This window comes from Tripterygium wilfordii, chromosome 10 (genome assembly GCF_013401445.1).
Source record: "Tripterygium wilfordii isolate XIE 37 chromosome 10, ASM1340144v1, whole genome shotgun sequence".
Lineage (NCBI taxonomy): Eukaryota > Viridiplantae > Streptophyta > Magnoliopsida > Celastrales > Celastraceae > Tripterygium > Tripterygium wilfordii.
The window spans coordinates 7,005,153-7,024,913 of NC_052241.1; the positions used below are offsets into that span (position 1 = coordinate 7,005,153).

General features: G+C 35.4%; 2 protein-coding genes across 2 annotated transcripts; both read left to right on the forward strand.

The window, feature by feature from the left end:
- Positions 1 to 17,466: 17,466 nt before the first annotated feature.
- On the forward strand, positions 17,467 to 18,118 carry LOC120007310. The gene is made up of 2 exons (XM_038857511.1): positions 17,467 to 17,569; positions 17,667 to 18,118. Exons 1-2 carry the CDS (start codon positions 17,467 to 17,469, stop codon positions 18,116 to 18,118), a joined length of 555 nt encoding a protein of 184 aa, XP_038713439.1.
- A 530-nt stretch (positions 18,119 to 18,648) lies between these two features.
- LOC120008108 lies at positions 18,649 to 19,387 on the forward strand. Its single transcript, XM_038858626.1, has 2 exons — positions 18,649 to 18,992; positions 19,240 to 19,387. The coding sequence occupies exons 1-2, from the start codon at positions 18,657 to 18,659 to the stop codon at positions 19,318 to 19,320; spliced, it is 417 nt and encodes a 138-aa protein (XP_038714554.1). The 5' UTR covers positions 18,649 to 18,656; the 3' UTR covers positions 19,321 to 19,387.
- The last annotated feature ends 374 nt before the right edge of the window (positions 19,388 to 19,761 follow it).

Below are 19,761 nucleotides of genomic sequence, written 5' to 3' on the forward strand. Positions count from 1 at the left end.
ATCACTCAATTCATCATAAGTGGGTAGTGTAGAATCATTTACCATATCATCCGGAATGGATGATAACTCTTCTTCCTTTGCCACCAAGCAAAGGTTGGCCTTGATTTCATCCTCTTTATCACTAGAGGTCTCCTCCACTTTGGTCACTAGACACACATCGCCATTTGACCTTTCATACTTTCTTTCCATCATTTCCCAAATTTGCTTTGCATTTGTACATCCGAAAATGAGGTCAAGTCCACACCTACCAAGAGAGATATGAAAGAGATTAATAGCATAAACATTTAAGCACGTTAATTCAATGTCCTTATTTGTCCATTCATCTCCTCTACTCCTACTAGGACAATGAGGACCATCCTTTACTACCCTCCATACATCTATGCCTCTAGATTTAATAAATATTCTCATTCTATTCTTCCAAAATGGATAGTCACCATCAAAGATAGGTGGAATATCCATAGAAAGGCTTTCGGCCTCAACATGCAAATTTGTGTAAGTCATAAAAATGCTAATAAGGGTGTTAATCCTATGTTTTAGCAAACCTGCTCCGATACCAATTGATGGATCGTACTTAACACAAGAGGGGGGGTGAATTGTGTCCCCAAATTCCGATAGGAATCTCTTTTTATAATTTAAAAAGAAATCAATGTCAATTAACAATTAGCACACAAATTTGAACTCTAATGATTATCCTAATCAACATTCATTTCAATGCAAGATGTGATACAATATGGTGAATGATCAATTATCAAATAATCAAGGAATTGCAAAAACAGATTTTTTCAAACAACACACTGCACACAGATTTTACAACTCAAATTTCACCTAGCAAATCAAGTCAGAATTCAATGATATTTGGTATGCAGTATCACAACACCCTAATGAATACTATATCAAAAATTCAGATTAAAATTCAAAGTTTAGCTATGTGAACAGTGCACGGACAGACTAGTGGTTCAGAAAATTCTGCAATCAAAACACTTAATCAATCAACAAGCAAACAATGCAATCAAGAAAGTCCACACAGCAATTTATAGTAGTTCGGAGATTCTTCTCCTACATCTACTACCTAGGTTCACCAACCTAGGATTTTTCAATCTCCACTAAGGATGTGGTTTTCTCAAGAGCTCCACAAAACTCACAAGGGTTTTTAGGTCACCCTTAAAACTGAAGATTTCAAGATAATCTTCAAACTTTACAGCCAAGGGTTTCAAGCACTCCCTTAAACTCAACCTCAACAAGGTTTTTGCCCAATGAAGGGACTTTTACAAGTGTTCGGTATAAATGGTTCACTCAAGGTTTGCACTAAGCAAATGGGGTTGAGGAACACTCAAGAATCACAATATCACCTCACGGGTTGGATAGAAAATGAAGAATAATGAGTATTTTCGAATCTGAAAATAAGAAGCCAAATGAGAAGCACTCCCTCTTTGCAAAAGCAAAATAGTGAGGAAATCTTTAGAGTGGCTTGGGTAGAAGCTTGGATTCAATGGCACAAACTAGCTTAAAAGCTTTGAGAGCAAGAATTTCTTCAATGTAATTTTGGCTTCTCTAAGTTGGAATGAGGAAGAACCCCTCTTTATAATTTACCAAGCTCTTGTGATTTCCACCATTGGATCTTTTTCTATCTTCAAATCTCGACCTTCAATTACATGTGCAAATCTTGGCCATTGAATGAATAGATCATTAAATCTCAACCTTGCAATATGTAGCCGTTGCACTTGCATGATTTTCTAAGTCTAGCTTTCCAAGATTTGAGTTGTCATGTGCACTTGCAGCCATCTTTGACAATTTGATCAAACTTGCACCAAATCTTGACCTTGGTATCTCCAACAATTTTGTCATCTTTGATCATTTGATCAAATTTACACCAAATCTTGGCCTTGGTATCTCCAACGATTTCCTACAAAATGTGTAGCAACTTGCAGCTATCTTTGACTCCAAAAATCAAGTAAGATCTTCTTTTAAGTCAAAAGTTTCAAGCAAGAATATGGTCTTATGCACAACCATTGGATTCACCTTTTAAATGGTCATCTTAACCCTTCAAGTCTTGTTGTAATCTGATCCATTCATAATTCAAAACAATTCAATCTCAGCCATAGATTAGTGTACCGTTGGAGCTTGTAGTCTTCAAGAATATCTTCATAATCTAAGTCTTGTCTAGTTGTAAAATATACTTTCTCATCTCTTACAAATTTCAACCATTGCATTTGTCCTTTAGCTTCATCAATTTTCTTCTCACAAAAATCTTATCATTGACCTCAATAAAGGAAGCATGTGCAAGATCTTGTTTGATGAAGATAAGAGATCCTTCACATGACCAAACATGTCCCTCCAATCTTGACTTCAAACTCTGAATTTGGCAGCACCAATATATCCATATTATACAGCTCCAAGGCTAATTCCAAACATCAATCAAAATGCCTTAGTGGAAGGTTGATGAACATAGGTTTTTCTTGGTTTTCTAGAGATCCAAGCTCATACTTGAAAACCGGACTTCAATTCACTTGAGCAAACTGAATTCTGAGTGATATAACATCCTCATGATGATTAACCTACAAAGAAATAGGAGGTAGAACTCCCCAATTGCATGTAAGCTCAAAGAGCTTCATATAGAGCGCATAGGTTAATTACATTAGAAAAACAACCCAGAAAATTCGTATTACTGCATGATAAATCATTTTATATATATTAGAATGTCCACATAAAATTTCATAACAATCGGAAATCGTTTGGTCACTCAACCAAGCAATTTGATCACTAATAGTGAAACCGATAAATTCTAAGTGTAAATTCAAAGTCATTTTGCAAACTCAGTGTAAATGACCTTTTCTCTTGAACTTTACTAAATCAAATATGTTCATAGTGATGAAACTAAGATGCACACGAAATTTCATTTAAATCGGAGTTCATTTGGTTCACTACGTTCACAAAGAACACATATGCACAAAATTAGGTAAAACCTAGTTTTGGCGGAATTTAAGCATATGACCAAATATATATGTGATGCACTTAATTTCTCATGATTATAGTCCTAGAACATATATTAAACCTTCATGTGCATGTGGTTCAAGTTTCAAGTAATTTGGACCTAAGTAAGATAAATTATGATCATTAGAAGATTAATACCCTAACTTAGTCCTTGTATATTTATTTTCAAAACTTAATTTCCAGCACTATCTCAAAAATATATAGATACCAAATTCACATAGAGATATGCATAAGCCTTCATTTGTATATGCACAATTAAGATATTAAACAATTAACCAAATAACCATTTAAGCATGTTTTCTAGCATTTTAGGATATGTTCAAGTAAAGCATGCTCACACACATTTTAGTATACAATCATACACAATCATCAAAAACACAATGTTGACTAGACACTAAGTCCTGGTCCAACAATCTCTTCATATTCCATTCGTATAAATATTCAAAAGTAAGAATCATCATAAACCAATATCTTTCTCAAGAAATCTTCAAGGATGGATACTCCTAACTCTCCACCTGTAAAAAGGTCTAGAACTGATGAAGGTTCTACTTCTAAAGAAGAAGAAGGTGGAGGTGATCCCAGATTCAACCTCTCCCCTATAAGGGAAGACGTATACGAGGACGATCCCCAGAAAACTATCGAATCTCTACAAGAAGCTTTGAGGGAAACCAAAAGGAGACTTAAAAAAGCAACCGACAAAGTTCAAGACTACAAAAGGCAACTTATGGTTTCAAGGTATGCCATACAAGGTGTTCGATATATGTCATGGGGCAGACAAGCAAGTACTCATGACCCAGATAAATTGCACGAAGCAATCACTGAGATCACAGTACAACTTGGATCTGTTGCAGATGGAATAGACAGTGTTCTTTATACCCTAGAATAAAATCTTTGTCCAACAATTCTATTATACAAGACAAAGTTTATAGAAGGTTTATAGAACATTCATGCAATGTCTCACTCTTTAGAAGCAAATTTAACATTAAGAGAATTCCATGAAGGCAATTGTGGCAGTCTTGTGGGAGCAAGAACCTTGGCCAAAAAGGTGCTACGATACGGCTATTATTGGCCTATAATGAAGAAAGACATCGAGGAACTCGTACGAAAGAGCAAAAAATGTCAGAGACACTCAAATGTCCCTCATCTTCCTCCCACTGAGATAAACATCATCTAGAACCCTTGCCTTTTTGAGTAATGGGGACTTGATTTGGTTGGATCTTTCCTTCAGGCAACAGCCCAACAAAAATTCCTCATCGTTGTTGTTGACTATTTTACTAAATGAGTATAAGTCGAACCCCTCACCACCATCACCGACCATATAGTCAAAGAATTAATTTGGAAAAATATTGTTTGCTGGTATAGAACCCTTCGGATCCTCATCGATGGATAATGGAACAAAATTCGTAATGCCACCAAAAAGTTCTGCGAAGAATTGGACAATAATCTCCGAGTTACTTCCGTAGCTCATCCTCAAGCAAATGGATAGGTTGAGGTGATGAACAGAATTATCCTACATAGGTTAAAAGCCCAACTTGACAAAACCAAAGGACTCTGCATCGAACAACTACCAAATTTCCTATGGTCTTACAAGAGAACTCCTTGGACTTCAATAGAAGAGACACCATTCTCTCTCACGCTTGGATCCATAGCCGTAGTTCCAATCAAGATCAGGGTACCTACACCTCGAATCAAAAACTACACAGAGCAAGAGAATAACGAGCTTCTTCTCAACGACTTATATTTGTTAGAAGAAGCAGGAGAAGAGGCCATAATCAATCGTGCTCGTGACTTGTTTTGAATACTACAATTTGACAGCTATGTTTCTTCATGATTTCTTCATACTTTTCCATCCATAACATCACTAAGATATAGTAAAAAGAGCCCAATGCAAACAAAAATCTCTTAGGGGGTGAGCCTAAATCACCAATCAAGCTCTCTCTTTTTCTCTCTAAAAATCTTTTTTTTTTTATAGGGATGTAAACAACCAAACCAAACCGACACCTGAACTATAATCAAACCAAAAATTTCATTTGGTTTGGTTTTTCGAATTTCGGTTTAAGGTTTATGTGTTTTTCGGTATTCGATTTGCGATTTGGTCTAAAAATAAAATTTTCGGTTTCAAACTTACCATTTCAGAAGAGAGGGGAAAAGAGAACCTTCCATGGTTGTTAGCGGCAGTCTCAGGTTACAGTTGAATAGCAGTTCAGTGGAATCCTTAATCTCATCCGCTAGCGGGAAAGAGTGAAACCTTCCTTGCGCATGGTTTTACTTGCCTGCATTAATTGGATGCCCGGATTCTCAAGTTGTTTAAGAAGTCGAGTGGCATTCCCAATATCAATATAAGCCGAAGAATGTTTTTTATTGAACAGTTGGACTACTTTCTTTTTCCCCTACTGCTTTTACCAGTACTGATGCTACCACTGGAGCTACAGGGTCTTCTCCACCATGGGTCGTTGACCTTAAAAAAACCTGACATATTTTATTTGTTATATATGAGATATATATATATATTGCTTATAGTTAGTTTAGTTAGTTTAATAGTTTACATATACATCACTGATAGTCTGACACTATTTATACTAAAAATAACCTCCACTCATCTACCAAAAATAAACTCCACTCATCGGACCTACACTTGGCAAGGATCAAATAATCTACAAAACGTAGTGAGTGCAGGGGAATTCAAATTATTATTTGTTCATTTTGTAGGTGAATTTGGTGCTAGCTGGTGTGAAATCCAGGATGCAATTATCTAAAATCCATCATGTCCGAAGATTGATGTCTAAAAGCTAACAAGGGATATTTTGTCTTAAATGTTTTAATCTTGATTTAAAACATTTTGTTAAACAGAATTTGAGTTTCTAGTTAGATAAGTGCAAAGAGACTTAGAAGAAATCGAAAGTGGCAGCTTGCACATTCTTGAATGTTCTCAAACATAATCTCAATGACTTCACATCAACCATAATGCAAAGTCACGATCGTCTTGCACCCCAAAGAAGAATATACTTTTCCACGATCTATCATACATGAGCACTATCGAAAATGGCAACGATTCACCATTTTCTCTTAATCAAGAGCATGAAGCCTATAGTTCAGGAAGTCATAGTAACATCCATGCCCCCAGTTTTTTCACATCCGCCAAGAGGAGAAGCATGATCCAGAGTGTCCACCAAGATGCCCATTACCAGAGAAATGTTGGGGTTATGAAGAGTTCTAACCCAATAATCCTAGCAATGAGTAAGAAGACAATTCTCCATGACTAATGATGTGAATTATTCACAAGCGTACAAGTCACACAAGTAATAAAGAGTGAATAGAGTATCGTTCCCACGAAGATATATTGACAATTTCAATTCAATATCAATTCAAGTAATTATCACACTAAGATGGAAATGCGAATTGTTGTTTGTATTTTATCTAATGCTAAAAAAGTAATTAAGAGATCACTAATTAAATGACAAATTAAGTAATTAACCAAACAACAAACAAGAAATCGAGTTTTCAAGAGAAACAAACACTAGGGTTCCTAATATCACCACCTCTTATCCCATTGAACTCCATTGATTCATTAATCCCCAATTCTCAATTTAATTGTTGACAATCGATTTCCCAACCTATTCAATGTTCTATTCCTAGATACACCGAAAGTGTTTTCAATATAAATCCCTGTTATTCCTAACACTCGGATTAATATATTGAAAACCCGTTAAGAATAATGGAAATCATTTAACGATTGCATAAGTTATAAACCTATAATTCTATGGTTTAGGCAACCTATGTTCTCTATGGAATCTTGCAACCCTAGGCATAACCTTCCGGTCTCAACCCAGGCTCAAAATTATCCAAATGGTGATCAAGCATTTGAAAGCAATAAGCACATCCACAGAGAATCAACAATAAAAAGAGAGATTCAAGAATAATAAACCAATTTCATTCAACATTCAAAGAGGGGTTCCTCATAACCAAGGAATACAAATCAAGATCCAAAATAGCAGTTATTAAATACAAGAACAAGGAAGAATTAACGAGAAACCCCTGGATCCCCTTGCTCAAGCTTCAATGGCTGCTGTAGACAAGTCTCCAAAACCCTTGATTTTGCTTCCAAAGTCCAAAAGTTCCTCAAACCCCTAAAATCTAAGCTTTTATACTCCCAAAAACCCTAAAGTCTTTTTTCTAACAAGTCTGTGTCGTTTTGAAGTGGACCCACATGATTTGAAGGTAATTTGGGGCATGTAGAGATCTTCAAATATCGAGAATTGGATAGGCCTATCGATCGGGTATGAGCACCGATCGATCGGAATTTCTCTCGGGCCATTTCCAATTTCAAAATTGTCCGATCGATCGGACAATGGGCCGATCGATCGGATTTCTTCTCTAACTCCAATTTTGGTTCTTTCTATCTATTTATGCCCCGACACCTGAAATAAGCAAATAACAACTCTTTAGGTAGAATTAATTCCAAAACTACTCTAAACAAAGCAATATTACATGTAAAAGGATGTACAATTATATGTATATAATTGGCACATCAACTAACCACGTTTGCACGTGTTCAAAACGTGCCAAGGAAACAGGAGTTGAAGTTCACATGGTTACTATGAAAGGTATAAAAGGAGGAAGAAGAGAAGTGCACAGACACCCTACGTCAAAACACGGACTTCACGTCTTCAAATCTTTACTGCATACTTAGGCAATGACTCCTGTCATTTATCCTTCAATTAACATGGTTCCGGCGAACTAGTTTTACATTTGTCCTTTACTTTTTAAGCATCCAAGGCTATGCTTCTAATTTATCTTGTAAAGCATGCCCCAATACATCTTGGAACGTATTTCCTTTTAGTGAAATTTCTGATGCATTCCATCAATGTCTTGGCACACCCCTTATCAGAAATCTTTGGACTAACAATAAGTCTTGGCACACCTGAACACACATCATCCATAACCTAAACACTTCTATCCCCAACAGTCATAATTTGGATATCTCCAGTCTAGCACAAAAGATAACGAACAAACACAAAATTCATGTTATGATATATCATTGACTTATTTCATTGAATTTACTATACTTTACCCTTACATTTTTTAGACTTCTAGGTTTTTAGTTTCTACTACGGTAGCACTACCTCTGCCAACGCAGACCTTGAGATTTGAGATTTGAGAAGACCCAGGCGGAGAAGACTGAAGACCAGAGAGGATGTTGCTACGCCTATGCTCAAAGCTGGAACCCTAAGAGTGTGTTTGGATTGAGGGATTTGGGGGGAAAGGAAAGGGAAGGAAGAGAAGGGAAGAGAATGGAAGGGAAAATATATTTCCCTCTCTCATGTTTGGCTAGATAAAAAAAAAAGAAAGGAAAGAAAAGTAGTTTAATTTACTAGTTTATCCTTATTATTTATGTTTAAGTGTTATGTCCAAGGATAAAATAAGTTTTAAACTTATAAGTAACTTAATTAGTAATCTTTTCCCTCCAAATGATTCCATTTTGGGAGGAAAGAATTTTGATAAAAATTTAATGAAATATTCCTCCCAAATCCTCTCAAATCCCTCCCCTCAATTTTTAATAAACTATCCAAACAAAGGAATTGGAAGGAAACTCCCTTTCCCTTCGCTTCCCTCCCCTCCAAATCCTTCAATCCAAACACACTCTAATAGTGTATTAGGTTGCTACCCTTTGCGGCTTCTGTCAATCTCGTTTTCTCGTCTAATTTTTCATTAACAGCTCATCTTTCTCCATTACTAACCATTGACCACGATTAGTTCCTTCTTCATTACCAAATGCCTCTCTCGTTGAGAGAACTTACACAAATTTCTCATTTCTAGACTCCTTATAATCACGGTAAGCCAAAGAAATATGTGATTTGAGATTGAGAACTAATTTATCTGACAAATTTCTGGTTGCTATTGTTTGGGCTTCGTGCTTTACTCCAATGAGACACCACATGTTTGATGATATGCCTTAGTGTGTCTTGGTAATTTACTTGTGATGCTGAACCCACCAGCTAGTTGTTCAAGGTTACTGTTTGTGGGCTTCGTAGGTATCATAGATATTTGTCAAATTTTTCGGGTGTCTAATGTATATTTGTCAACTCTTGCCTCTTCAATCATCGTGCTCCTCCCCTACTCTACTGAGTAGTCACATGAAGTAAAGCAATTTCGTTTTTATATCGAAAAAGTAGAACCCGAACTGAATATCTATAGTTTGGTTTGGTTTTGCCTATATTTCGGTGCGATTCGGTTTTGACTTTCCACAAACCAAAAATTTTTGGTTTTTCCTTTCTCGGTTCCAACCTGAATCAAAAACCAAATTCGTATCCCTAATTTTTCAGCTCTTTCAAGCTTTGGAATAGTGCAGATTTTTAGTAGTAAAAGAGTCGTATTTATATTAAAAACTAAGACTATGGTTTTTAGGAATCAAACCATAATTAGAATTAAAAATTCTAATAGGGTTACAAGTAGGAGAGGGGGGAAGGGATGCGGGAAGGGGTAGCCGTGCAGCCCCTTTGTGCGCCAGCACACGGCCTAGCGCTCTACGGTAGCCTTTGCGCCTGGGCCTACACGTACCCTGTCGGATTCCAAACTGTATATCCGAATTTAATTTAGTAAAAATTAATTTACGATCTAAATTAAATTCATGCATCCTAATTTTAATAATAAATACTAATTACAGGGAATCTTTATGTCTTTACAAAATTATTTTTTTTTCTTGGAGTTTCATTGGTAAACTAATACCCATAAAATTAAATCTAATGTAATACATAAAATTTCCTTGAGTTCCTCAGCATAGCCAAAGTGACTTCGAGATTTTTTCGATTTTCCTTTTATAGGACGAGAGACTAAAGTGGGATTACCAAGGGAACTCCACAGGACATACAAATCTAGGCTCCCGAAAATATTATGCTCTACCGGCAAGCCCTATGACTAGGAATAATATTTCAATCCATTGTTCTTCTGACACCACCTAAACTATGGATGAACTCCCAAAGATATATGATTCTTACATCAAGACTTTTCTTTTAGAAACATGTCTCTGACATGTGAGATGTATACGAATATATTCTCCATGTCGCACTCGGCAAGTTAGAGTGAGAGTTTGCGTACTATCAAACACTCCGAAATCCATATTTCTCCTAAGCTCTCGGTTCTCTATCTATCCACTAAAATTATTAGATTGACTCGTCAATCAAACGAAATACTAATGTTTGATCCATAAGGACCACTATGCATAGTTTCTAGGTAGATTAATTTTAACCTCTCAAGTAGGTGCTTACACTTCTGTGAATCACTATATTATAGGTGTGCTCCCACACCCTAGTAGCTTACGTCAAATCCATTGAGCATATCGACAATAGTGCGTGTCTCACTCATTGATGAATCAAAATGCACACGCTATGAGCGCAAAAGTATTGATCAACTCAAGCTTAATAGATATGGTACTCCTACAGCTATAGGATGAACAACTCATCGATAATACTTTTATAGTTGTTAACTCATATGTAATTCGTCAATGTATGTTACTTTACATACACTAGTGCACCAATCCAAGAATCCTCTTGAGTACTCAAGACAAATCACTCCCCTATTTAAAGATGTTCGAGCACTACAACGTATATCAACAAAGTATCTAGCTTTATTAATTTGGTTGTAACTAATTATTTTGGATGTAATAGTGAATCTTGCTATTGTGTATACTCACATATAAAGTGTATCTGAGTATTCAATATTACTATATTTAAGATCCCTTGACATTTACAGAGCATTCATCCATAAATGAAATATTAAATAAAATATTTAAAACACAAGTGCAATAATAAAATGTTTACTATAAATTTAAGAATTGTCAACATACATGATATTTTTTTAAGGCACATTCCCACAAAAGGTAGACAGAAAGCATCAAAAGTCAAATAGTCGACCACTAGAAGTAGAAGGCAATCAAAATGTTAACACCGATTTTGACTCTCAAATTTCAAATGAGATCGCTCCTTCAAAAAGAAATAATCGAATGGGTGAGAATTTCTCAATTGACGAGGATAAACTCGTCGTTCTACTTGGCTCAATACTAGCAAAGATTGATGTTAAGAGAAAGCTCAAAATTCTTAACAAATATTGGTAATGAATTTCAACACCAATGGCGGTTCTCGTACCCAGGCATCTCTTAAACAATGATGGAACGACATTAACAAAAAATGTCAAAATATTTCTAGATATTTGAGTTAGATTGAAGGAAGAAACCAAAACAGGCAGACTGAACATGGGAGGGTAATGATCGCTACTTATTTTTTATCAATAATTTATAATAATTATTATTTTAAGAATCTAACGTTTCCTTATACAGATTGATGATGCCAACGAATTATTTTAATAATTTATAATAATTATAATTATAATTTTAAAAAATAAAGCATTTTTGCTTGAGCATTGTTGGATTTTATTGAGGGAGGAAGCTATTGGGAGGTTGAAGTAATGACCAAAGACTTGCGATGCATGGAGCCAATTGTAACCGAATACTTTTGTAGCACATTGAGATCATTAAGTGATCTAGGCATTCCAAAGAAGGCATGCCATATCCAAAGTAGGGATTTCCATGGATCGGGTCGGTTGATTATCGGCCGATAATCCAACTGACCTTGACTAATATTCAAAACCATTACCTTATCTGATTTTGTGGGTCGGCTAATGGTTGTCAACCGACATTGTCGATTGGTTGATGGTACACCCAGCCTCTAACAAATCTAAAAATACTGAAATTTGTAACCTGTAATCTAACCTGTAAATCAATAAATCTATAATCCAAATTGATAAAACATAAAAGGAAAATAACTAAAACCTAACCTGTAACAAACACATCCCACACATGTTCCAAACAATTAAAGATTTAAAGTAACCGGTTCCAAATTTTCAATCCATAATGGCATAATCTGCAAATAATCCAAACCACTTAACCACACACTCACACAAGTTCCAAACTTCCAATGTTCCATTCTTCCAAGTTCCAATCCATAATCCATAATCTCAAATTCTCAACTACAGAACATAATTTAACTTCTAAATAGTAAATATTACCAAATATAACAGAGTTGCATCAAAAACAAAATTAATAAAGAAGCTACATTTAGGAAAATTCAAATTAGCTAATAGCTAGCTTCAGCCTTGAGCCTTCTATGGACACTATGGCACTACATGAACATCACCAACTGATAATAAGGGCACTTGCAATGGTATATAATTATTGGGCCAACAAAGATGTTGTCTTTTGCTGATGTAACTGTATTGTAAAACGTGTTTTGCTTATGTGACTGCATTGGGAGAAGTGTTTTGTTGATGTGGATGTATTGGTATTTGGTGTTTTGATGTAGTTTTGTTGTGAATAATATGGAGCAATGGAATGTTGTTGGGTTGGGTGGAAAGAGAAAGTGTGTGGGAAGAGAAAGGGTATAGAAATTTGTGTTTTACTGATGTGGCTGTATTAGAATACGTGTTTGAATTGACTTTTTTTGTAATAGAGGTGAGACTCAAGATTAATTTTGTTGGGGACATTTCCCCTTAAACCATTGCAACTGCCCTAATTCTCCATTTCTCCTCTCTTTAAGGGTGCGCTTGGTACAGGGGTAATGGGGTGTAATGGTTACAAGGGTAATTAAATTTTAAGTTTACTTGTGTTTGTTATGTCAGTATAACTTTTACTCCTGTAATAAATTTTAGCAATTGAATTTATTTTTTATACATAAAGTTTACTAGTGGGGGGACCTGGGTAATAAAAAGTAATAGGAAGTTCTACTCTAACTTATTACCCCCTAATTAAATCCCGAAAAAACTCAGATAAGAAATACCTTTTCTCGTTACGTCTCTCTCTGGTTGCAACTCTCCATCGACGATGTAGCTCGGTCTCTCTCACCATCTGCGCTTGTCTCTCTCGAAGGACGATTTGTGCTCGTCTCTTTCGTTGCAACCTAGAAGCTTGATCGACGATCTACACTCGTCTCCCTCATCGCAAGCGTCCTCTTCTCTCTTTGAATTTCCAAATCTCTCCCTCGAAGCTTCTAGGTATGCTTTTCTTTGATCTACTTTCAAGTATTTTATGGGTCCTGAACTGGCATATTATGATCAATTGTGATTTGCGGGGTTCGTTTGACCGGCGAAAATAATCTTGCTTTTTTTTTCTCGATCGCCAGGCTCTGGTTTATGTGATTATTGATGGATCGTACTTAACACAAGAGGGGGGGGGGTGAATTGTGTTCCCAAATTCCGATAGGAATCTCTTTTTATAATTTAAAAGGAAATCAATGTCAATTAACAATTAGCACACAAATTTGAACTCTAATGATTATCCTAATCAACATTCATTTCAATGCAAGATGTGATACAATATGGTGAATGATCAATTATCAAATAATCAAGGAATTGCAAAAACAGATTTTTTCAAACAACACATTGCACACAGATTTTACAACTCAAATTTCACCTAGCAAATCGAGTCAGAATTCAATGAAAATTGGTATGCAGTATCACAACACCCTAATGAATACTATATCAAAAATTCAGATTAAAATTCAAAGTTTAGCTATGTGAACAGTGCACGGACAGACTAGTGGTTCAGAAAATTCTACAATCAAAACACTTAATCAATCAACAAGCAAGCAATGCAATCAAGAAAGTCCACACAGCAATTTATAGTAGTTCGGAGACTCTTCTCCTACATCTACTACCTAGGTTCACCAACCTAGGATTTTCCAACCTCCACTAAGGATGTGGTTTTCTCAAGAGCTCCACAAAACTCACAAGGGTTTTTAGGTCACCCTTAAAACTGAAGATTTCAAGACAATCTTCAAACTTTACAACCAAGGGTTTCAAGCACTCCCTTAAACTCAATCTCAACAAGGTTTTTGCCCAATGAAGGGACTTTTACAAGTGTTCGGTATAAATGGTTCACTCAAGGTTTGCACTAAGCAAATAGGGTTGAGGAACACTCAAGAATCACAATATCACCTCACGGGTTGGATAGAAAATGAAGAATAATGAGGATTTTCGAATCTGAAAATAAGAAGCCAAATGAGAAGCACTCCCTCTTTGCAAAAGCAAAATAGTGAGGAAGCCTTTAGAGTGGCTTGGGTAGAAGCTTGGATTCAATGGCACAAACTAGCTTGGAAGCTTTGAGAACAAGAATTTCTTCAATGTAATTTTGGCTTCTCCAAGTTGGAATGAGGAAGAACCCCTCTTTATAATTTACCAAGCTCTTGTGATTTCCACCATTGGATCTTTTTCTATCTTCAAATCTCGACCTTCAATGACATGTGCAAATCTTGGCCATTGAATGAATAGATAATTAAATCTTGACCTTACAATATGTAGCCGTTGCACTTGCATTATTTTCCAAGTCTAGCTTTCCAAGATTTGAGTTGTCATGTGCACTTGCAGCCATCTTTGACAATTTGATCAAACTTGCACCAAATCTTGACCTTGGTATCTCCAACAATTTTGTCATCTTTGACCATTTGATCAAACTTACACCAAATCTTAGCCTTGGTATCTCCAATGATTTCCTACAAAATGTGTAGCAACTTGCAACAATCTTTGACTCCAAAAATCAAGTAAGATCTTCTTTTAAGTCAAAAATTGCAAGCAAGAATATGGTCTTATGCACAACCATTGGATTCACCTTTTAAATGGTCATCTTAATCCTTCAAGTCTTGTTGTAATCTGATCCATTCATAATTCAAAACAATTCAATCTCAGCCATAGATTAGTGTACCGTTGGAGCTTGTAGTCTTCAAGAATATCTTCATAATCTAAGTCTTGTCTAGTTACAAAATATACTTTCTCATCTCTTACAAATTTCAACCATTGCATTTGTCCTTTAGCTTCATCAATTGTCTTCTCACAAAAATATGATCATTGACCTCAATAAAGGAAGCATGTGCAAGATCTTGTTTGATGAAGACAAGAGATCCTTCAAGTGACCAAACATGTCCCTCCAATCTTGACTTCAAACTCTGAATTTGGCAGCACCAATATATCCATATTATACAGCCCTAAGGCTAGTTCCAATCATCAATCAAAATGCCTTAGTGGAAGGTTGATGAACATAGGTTTTTCTTGGTTTTCTAGAGATCCAAGCTCATACTTGAAAACCGGACTTCAATTCACTTGAGCAAACTGAATTCTGAGTGATATAACATCCTCATGATGATTAACCTACAAAGAAATAGGAGGTAGAACTCCCCAATTGCATGTAAGCTCAAAGAGCTTCATATAGAGCGCATAGGTTAATTACATTAGAAAAACAACCCAGAAAATTCGTATTACTGCATGATAAATCATTTTATATATATTAGAATGTCCACATAAAATTTCATAACAATCGGAAATCGTTTGGTCACTCAACCAAGCAAATAAGTCACTAATAGTGAAACCGATAAATTCTAAGTGTAAATTCAATGTTATTTTGCAAACTCAGTGTAAATGACATTTTCTCTTGAACTTTACTAAGTCAAATATGTTCATAGTGATGAAACTAAGATGCACACGAAATTTCATTTAAATCGGAGTTCATTTGGTTCACTACGTTCACAAAGAACACATATGCACAAAATTAGGTAAAACCTAGTTTTGGCGGAATTTAAGCATATGACCAAATATATATGTGATGCACTTAATTTCTCATGATTATAGTCCTAGAACATATATTAAACCTTCATGTGCATGTGGTTCAAGTTTCAAGTAATTTGGACCTAAGTAAGATAAATTATGATCATTAGAAGATTAATACCCTAACTTAGTCCATGTATATTTATTTTCAAAACTTAATTTCCAGCACTATCTCAAAAATATATAGATACCAAATTCACATAGAGATATGCATAAGCCTTCATTTGTATATGCACAATTAAGATATTAAACAATTAACCAAATAACCATTTAAGCATGTTTTCTAGCATTTTAGGATATGTTCAAGTCAAGCATGCTCACACACATTTTAGTATACAATCATACACAATCATCAAAAACACAATGTTGACTAGACACTAAGTCTTGGTCCAACAATTATTTCTAGGTTTTCTCTATTTTGTTGTATTCTTACTGGATTGTTCCTTATATTTAATTTTTATAAGATTGTCCCATTATTTCCTAGTCCATGATCAAAGTGTCGTGTATCATGTGTATTGTGATTAGGGATGTTGTCTAGGATTATATTCATAGATAGTGTTATTCTGGTAATTTATCAGCACTATGTTGTGACTTGCATAAGAGAACTGCTTACAAAATGGTTCAGGATATCAATATGTGATTTTTTTTTTCTCTGCATAATGGCTCTCATGGAATGTTTAGATATATTCTGTTTTTTTTTGTTTTTATTGGTCTTGTATGATAATGAGGAGTTTTGGGTTTTCTTTGGTGTTCCAATTAATCTTTGATGTGGTCATGTTTCTCTGCATATTCTATTTTTTTTGGTCCTGTATGATAATGAGGAGTTTTGGGTTTTCTTTGGTGTTCCAATTCATCTTTGACATGGTCATGTTTCATTCGTGAAGTGTTTTTCGTAATGCGGTTTGCCTTCATTTGAAAAAGCTAATATTGGCGCTTTATAATGTTTCTTCTTTTTCATGGCTTGTTTTTAGTGGTTCTTCCATTCAGAATTTATGTCCTGAGTCTTTCAATTGCGAAAACAAACCTTGCACATAATAAAAAGTTTCTTGGTACTATTTCTTTTTTCTTTACCATAAAAAGTTTCGACCTTTACTTGTTTTACAAATGGAAACTACATGATTTCTTTTTCTGGTTTGATTTCTCCTTACAAACTGCAACTGGGATTTTACTTAATCTGTCATTGATTCTTTCCCCAATTTTGTTAGGGTTTCAGAGTTTTGAAGAGCATCGGATTGGAAGGACAAAGGTAACGGTTTTGTTTTTTTATTTTGATTCTGCTGATTATCAGATTGACTATAGGATATCCGGTGATTAATATGTGATTGAGGAGCTTGGTTTTATTGGGGTTTTCTGGGTTTTGAAGATACGATGATTTTATAAATTGTTCTAATTCCTTGTGCGTGTCTTTGGTGCTTGCTTAGTTTGCCATAGTTTTTGTTGAATTTTGAGCTTCTATGCTTTGTGTGCGAAGGAGCTATGTGGGTAATCACATTATTGTGTGGGTAATCACATTATTGTGTGCGAAGGAGCTATGTGGGTATCTTTAAGGCCATTTGACAAATGAATGAAAAACATCAACGATCTTCTTAAAGGCGATGTTGCTGCCATTGAACAAATTAGAATGGACAAGCAAACTTTTTACATATTGTGTGGAATGTTGAGAACCATGGTACGACTTAAAGATACCAAAAACATGCTAGTTGAAGAGATGGTTGCTTGGGAGCTTTAGATGGCACATGTATGAAGTTGAGACTTCCAGAAGGTGCAAAAACAAAATATCAAACAAAAAAAGGTGAACTAGCAACCAATGTGCTATTGGTTTGTACAAGGGATATGCAATTTGTCTATGCTTTGCCAGGCTGGGAAGGGTCTGCTACTGATAGTAGGATCTTAAGGGATGCTATTAGTAGGCGTAATGCCCTAAAAATTCCAAATGGTAAGATCTTACATTCCTAAAATATACTAAACTGCTAATAGTATGATATTATGTTACTGAAATATTTGTATATCATGTATAAGGTATTATTACCTAGTCGATGCTGGTTATACCAATGGTAATAGATTCTTGGCACCTTACAGAGGACAAAGGTTCCATCTAAATGAGTGGAGGGAAGGACGTCAACCGGTGACAAAAGAAGAATTATTTAATATGAAACACTCTGCAGCAAGGAATATAATTGAAAGGTGCATTGGATTGCTAAAAATGCGGTGGAAAATACTGCATAACACTTGCTTCTATGGGATAGGCACACACGCAGACATAATTTCTGCTTGTTGTTTGCTCCACAACCTGATTCGTAGAGAGATGAGGTTTGATCCGATTGAAGCTCAGCTTGATACAGAATTTGGGCAAACTTTTCTAAATGATTATGAGCATGGAGAACACATAGGAATTGTTGAGCCTTCAAATGAGTGGACTACTTGGAGGGATCAACTTGCAAATGAGATGTTCAATACTTGGAGAGCTAATAGAGTGCAAACTTAGGACTCTTCAACTGAATTTGGCTTTCAATTTGCTTTAAAGTGTGTTAGAACTACCTTATTTGTACTGAATTTTAAGTCTTCAAGTTTGTTTCATCGTGTTAGGAGTACTTTATTTGTATTGAATTATAAGACAATCATGCTGATCTAGTGATGAAATGATTTGAAAAGTGTACACAAAGGGTTGAATGCACAGATTTACATGTGGTATGCCACTTGTGCTGCTTACAATGTTGGCCTTTTTCTGGTTGTCTTTATTGTTTATAATGTTGGCCTTTTTCTAATCTATCTTTATTGTTTATTTGTTTTTCTATTTTTACTGTTATTCAGTCCATTTTTTTAAGTACACATGATGATTTGTCAACTAGAAGTCTTTCACTCTTCGACCCTTTGGATGTCTATTACCTGTTAGGTTCGTTCATTGATTGAAAACTATTGTTCATGCATGAATATTGTCTGTAGTTGATATGCTTTTTGGATTGTTTTTCTTGAATTCAAACACCAGGAGTTTGACAGATCTAATAATTGCAATTCTTCAAAGCATGGCCACCGAGAGTGCAGATAAAGGATCAAAGAAAAGATGGAATTCAGAAGAGGACCAATGTTTGACTAATGCATTGATCATCATGCATCGAGAAAACAAGTTCAAAGGGGAAGGTGGGTTCAAGAATGGGTATGTAGCTTACTTGCTACAAGAGATGAGGAAGAAAATTCCTGGCATCGATGTTACAGAGAAGAACATTGATTCTAGACTAGGCTACTTAAAAAGACAATTTACTGCTATACATGAAATCAAAGAAAAGGGAAGTGGCTTTGGGTGGGATGATGAAAGGAAGATGGTGACCGGTGATAAGACTGTTTTTGATGAATGGGTCAAGATACTTCCTTTATTAATTTTTATCTTGAGTTATATAATTTTGGTCTTTCTTTGAAGTTCATTATTTGATAATTGAGTACACTTATATTCTTTGGTTATAATTATTTATAGTTGTTTGAAAATGCTTGGTTATAGTGGTTTGATAATAGTATTCTTGACTACACACACGATTAATTTGTTTAGCAATGCTTTCTTTTGTAATTATGTAGGGAATTGTTTAGAATAATGCTGATTTTTGTTCTTTGTAGAGTCATCCTTTTGCGAAGGGGTTGTATATGAAATCATGGTCATTGTATGATAAGTTTCGAGGAGATTTTTACCAAAGATAGGGCTATAGGGACTAATGCAGCCACTGCTGCTGATCGTGTTTCTCAGTCTATTGCTACACCCAATGAAGAAGTTCCTGCAACCACTACAACTTCTAGTTCAACAAGAAAACCAGCTTATAAGAGAAAGTTAGAAGAGATAGACAGTTCACAAGCTGAACTTTCTAGCAAGGTGGAGGCGGCCTTTGCTATTGGGAATGAACAGCTCTCTCAAATACTAGCTGCCATTACTACTGGTTCAAAACCTATAGATAGGTCACAATTGAAATATGATATTGGACAATTACCAGGTCTACAGACATTGCAAGTGGTGCAGGCAATGAAGAAGATGACTCTTGAAGATATTGAAAACTTCTATGCTATGGATTCTGTGGAGGAGAAAACCCTTTATGTGAAGATGGTGCTCGATTTGATTTAGTGATTCTCTGGAGGAAAAAACTTATG

Coding starts and splice junctions, on each gene's coding strand:
- LOC120007310 (XM_038857511.1), top strand. CDS start 17,467: ATGCAATTTGTCTATGCTTTGCCAGGCTGGGAAGGGTCTGCTACTGAT. Junction 17,570..17,666: donor TGCCCTAAAAATTCCAAATG/GTAAGATCTTAC, acceptor ATTATTACCTAG/TCGATGCTGGTTATACCAAT.
- LOC120008108 (XM_038858626.1), top strand. CDS start 18,657: ATGGCCACCGAGAGTGCAGATAAAGGATCAAAGAAAAGATGGAATTCA. Junction 18,993..19,239: donor TTTTTGATGAATGGGTCAAG/ATACTTCCTTTA, acceptor TGTTCTTTGTAG/AGTCATCCTTTTGCGAAGGG.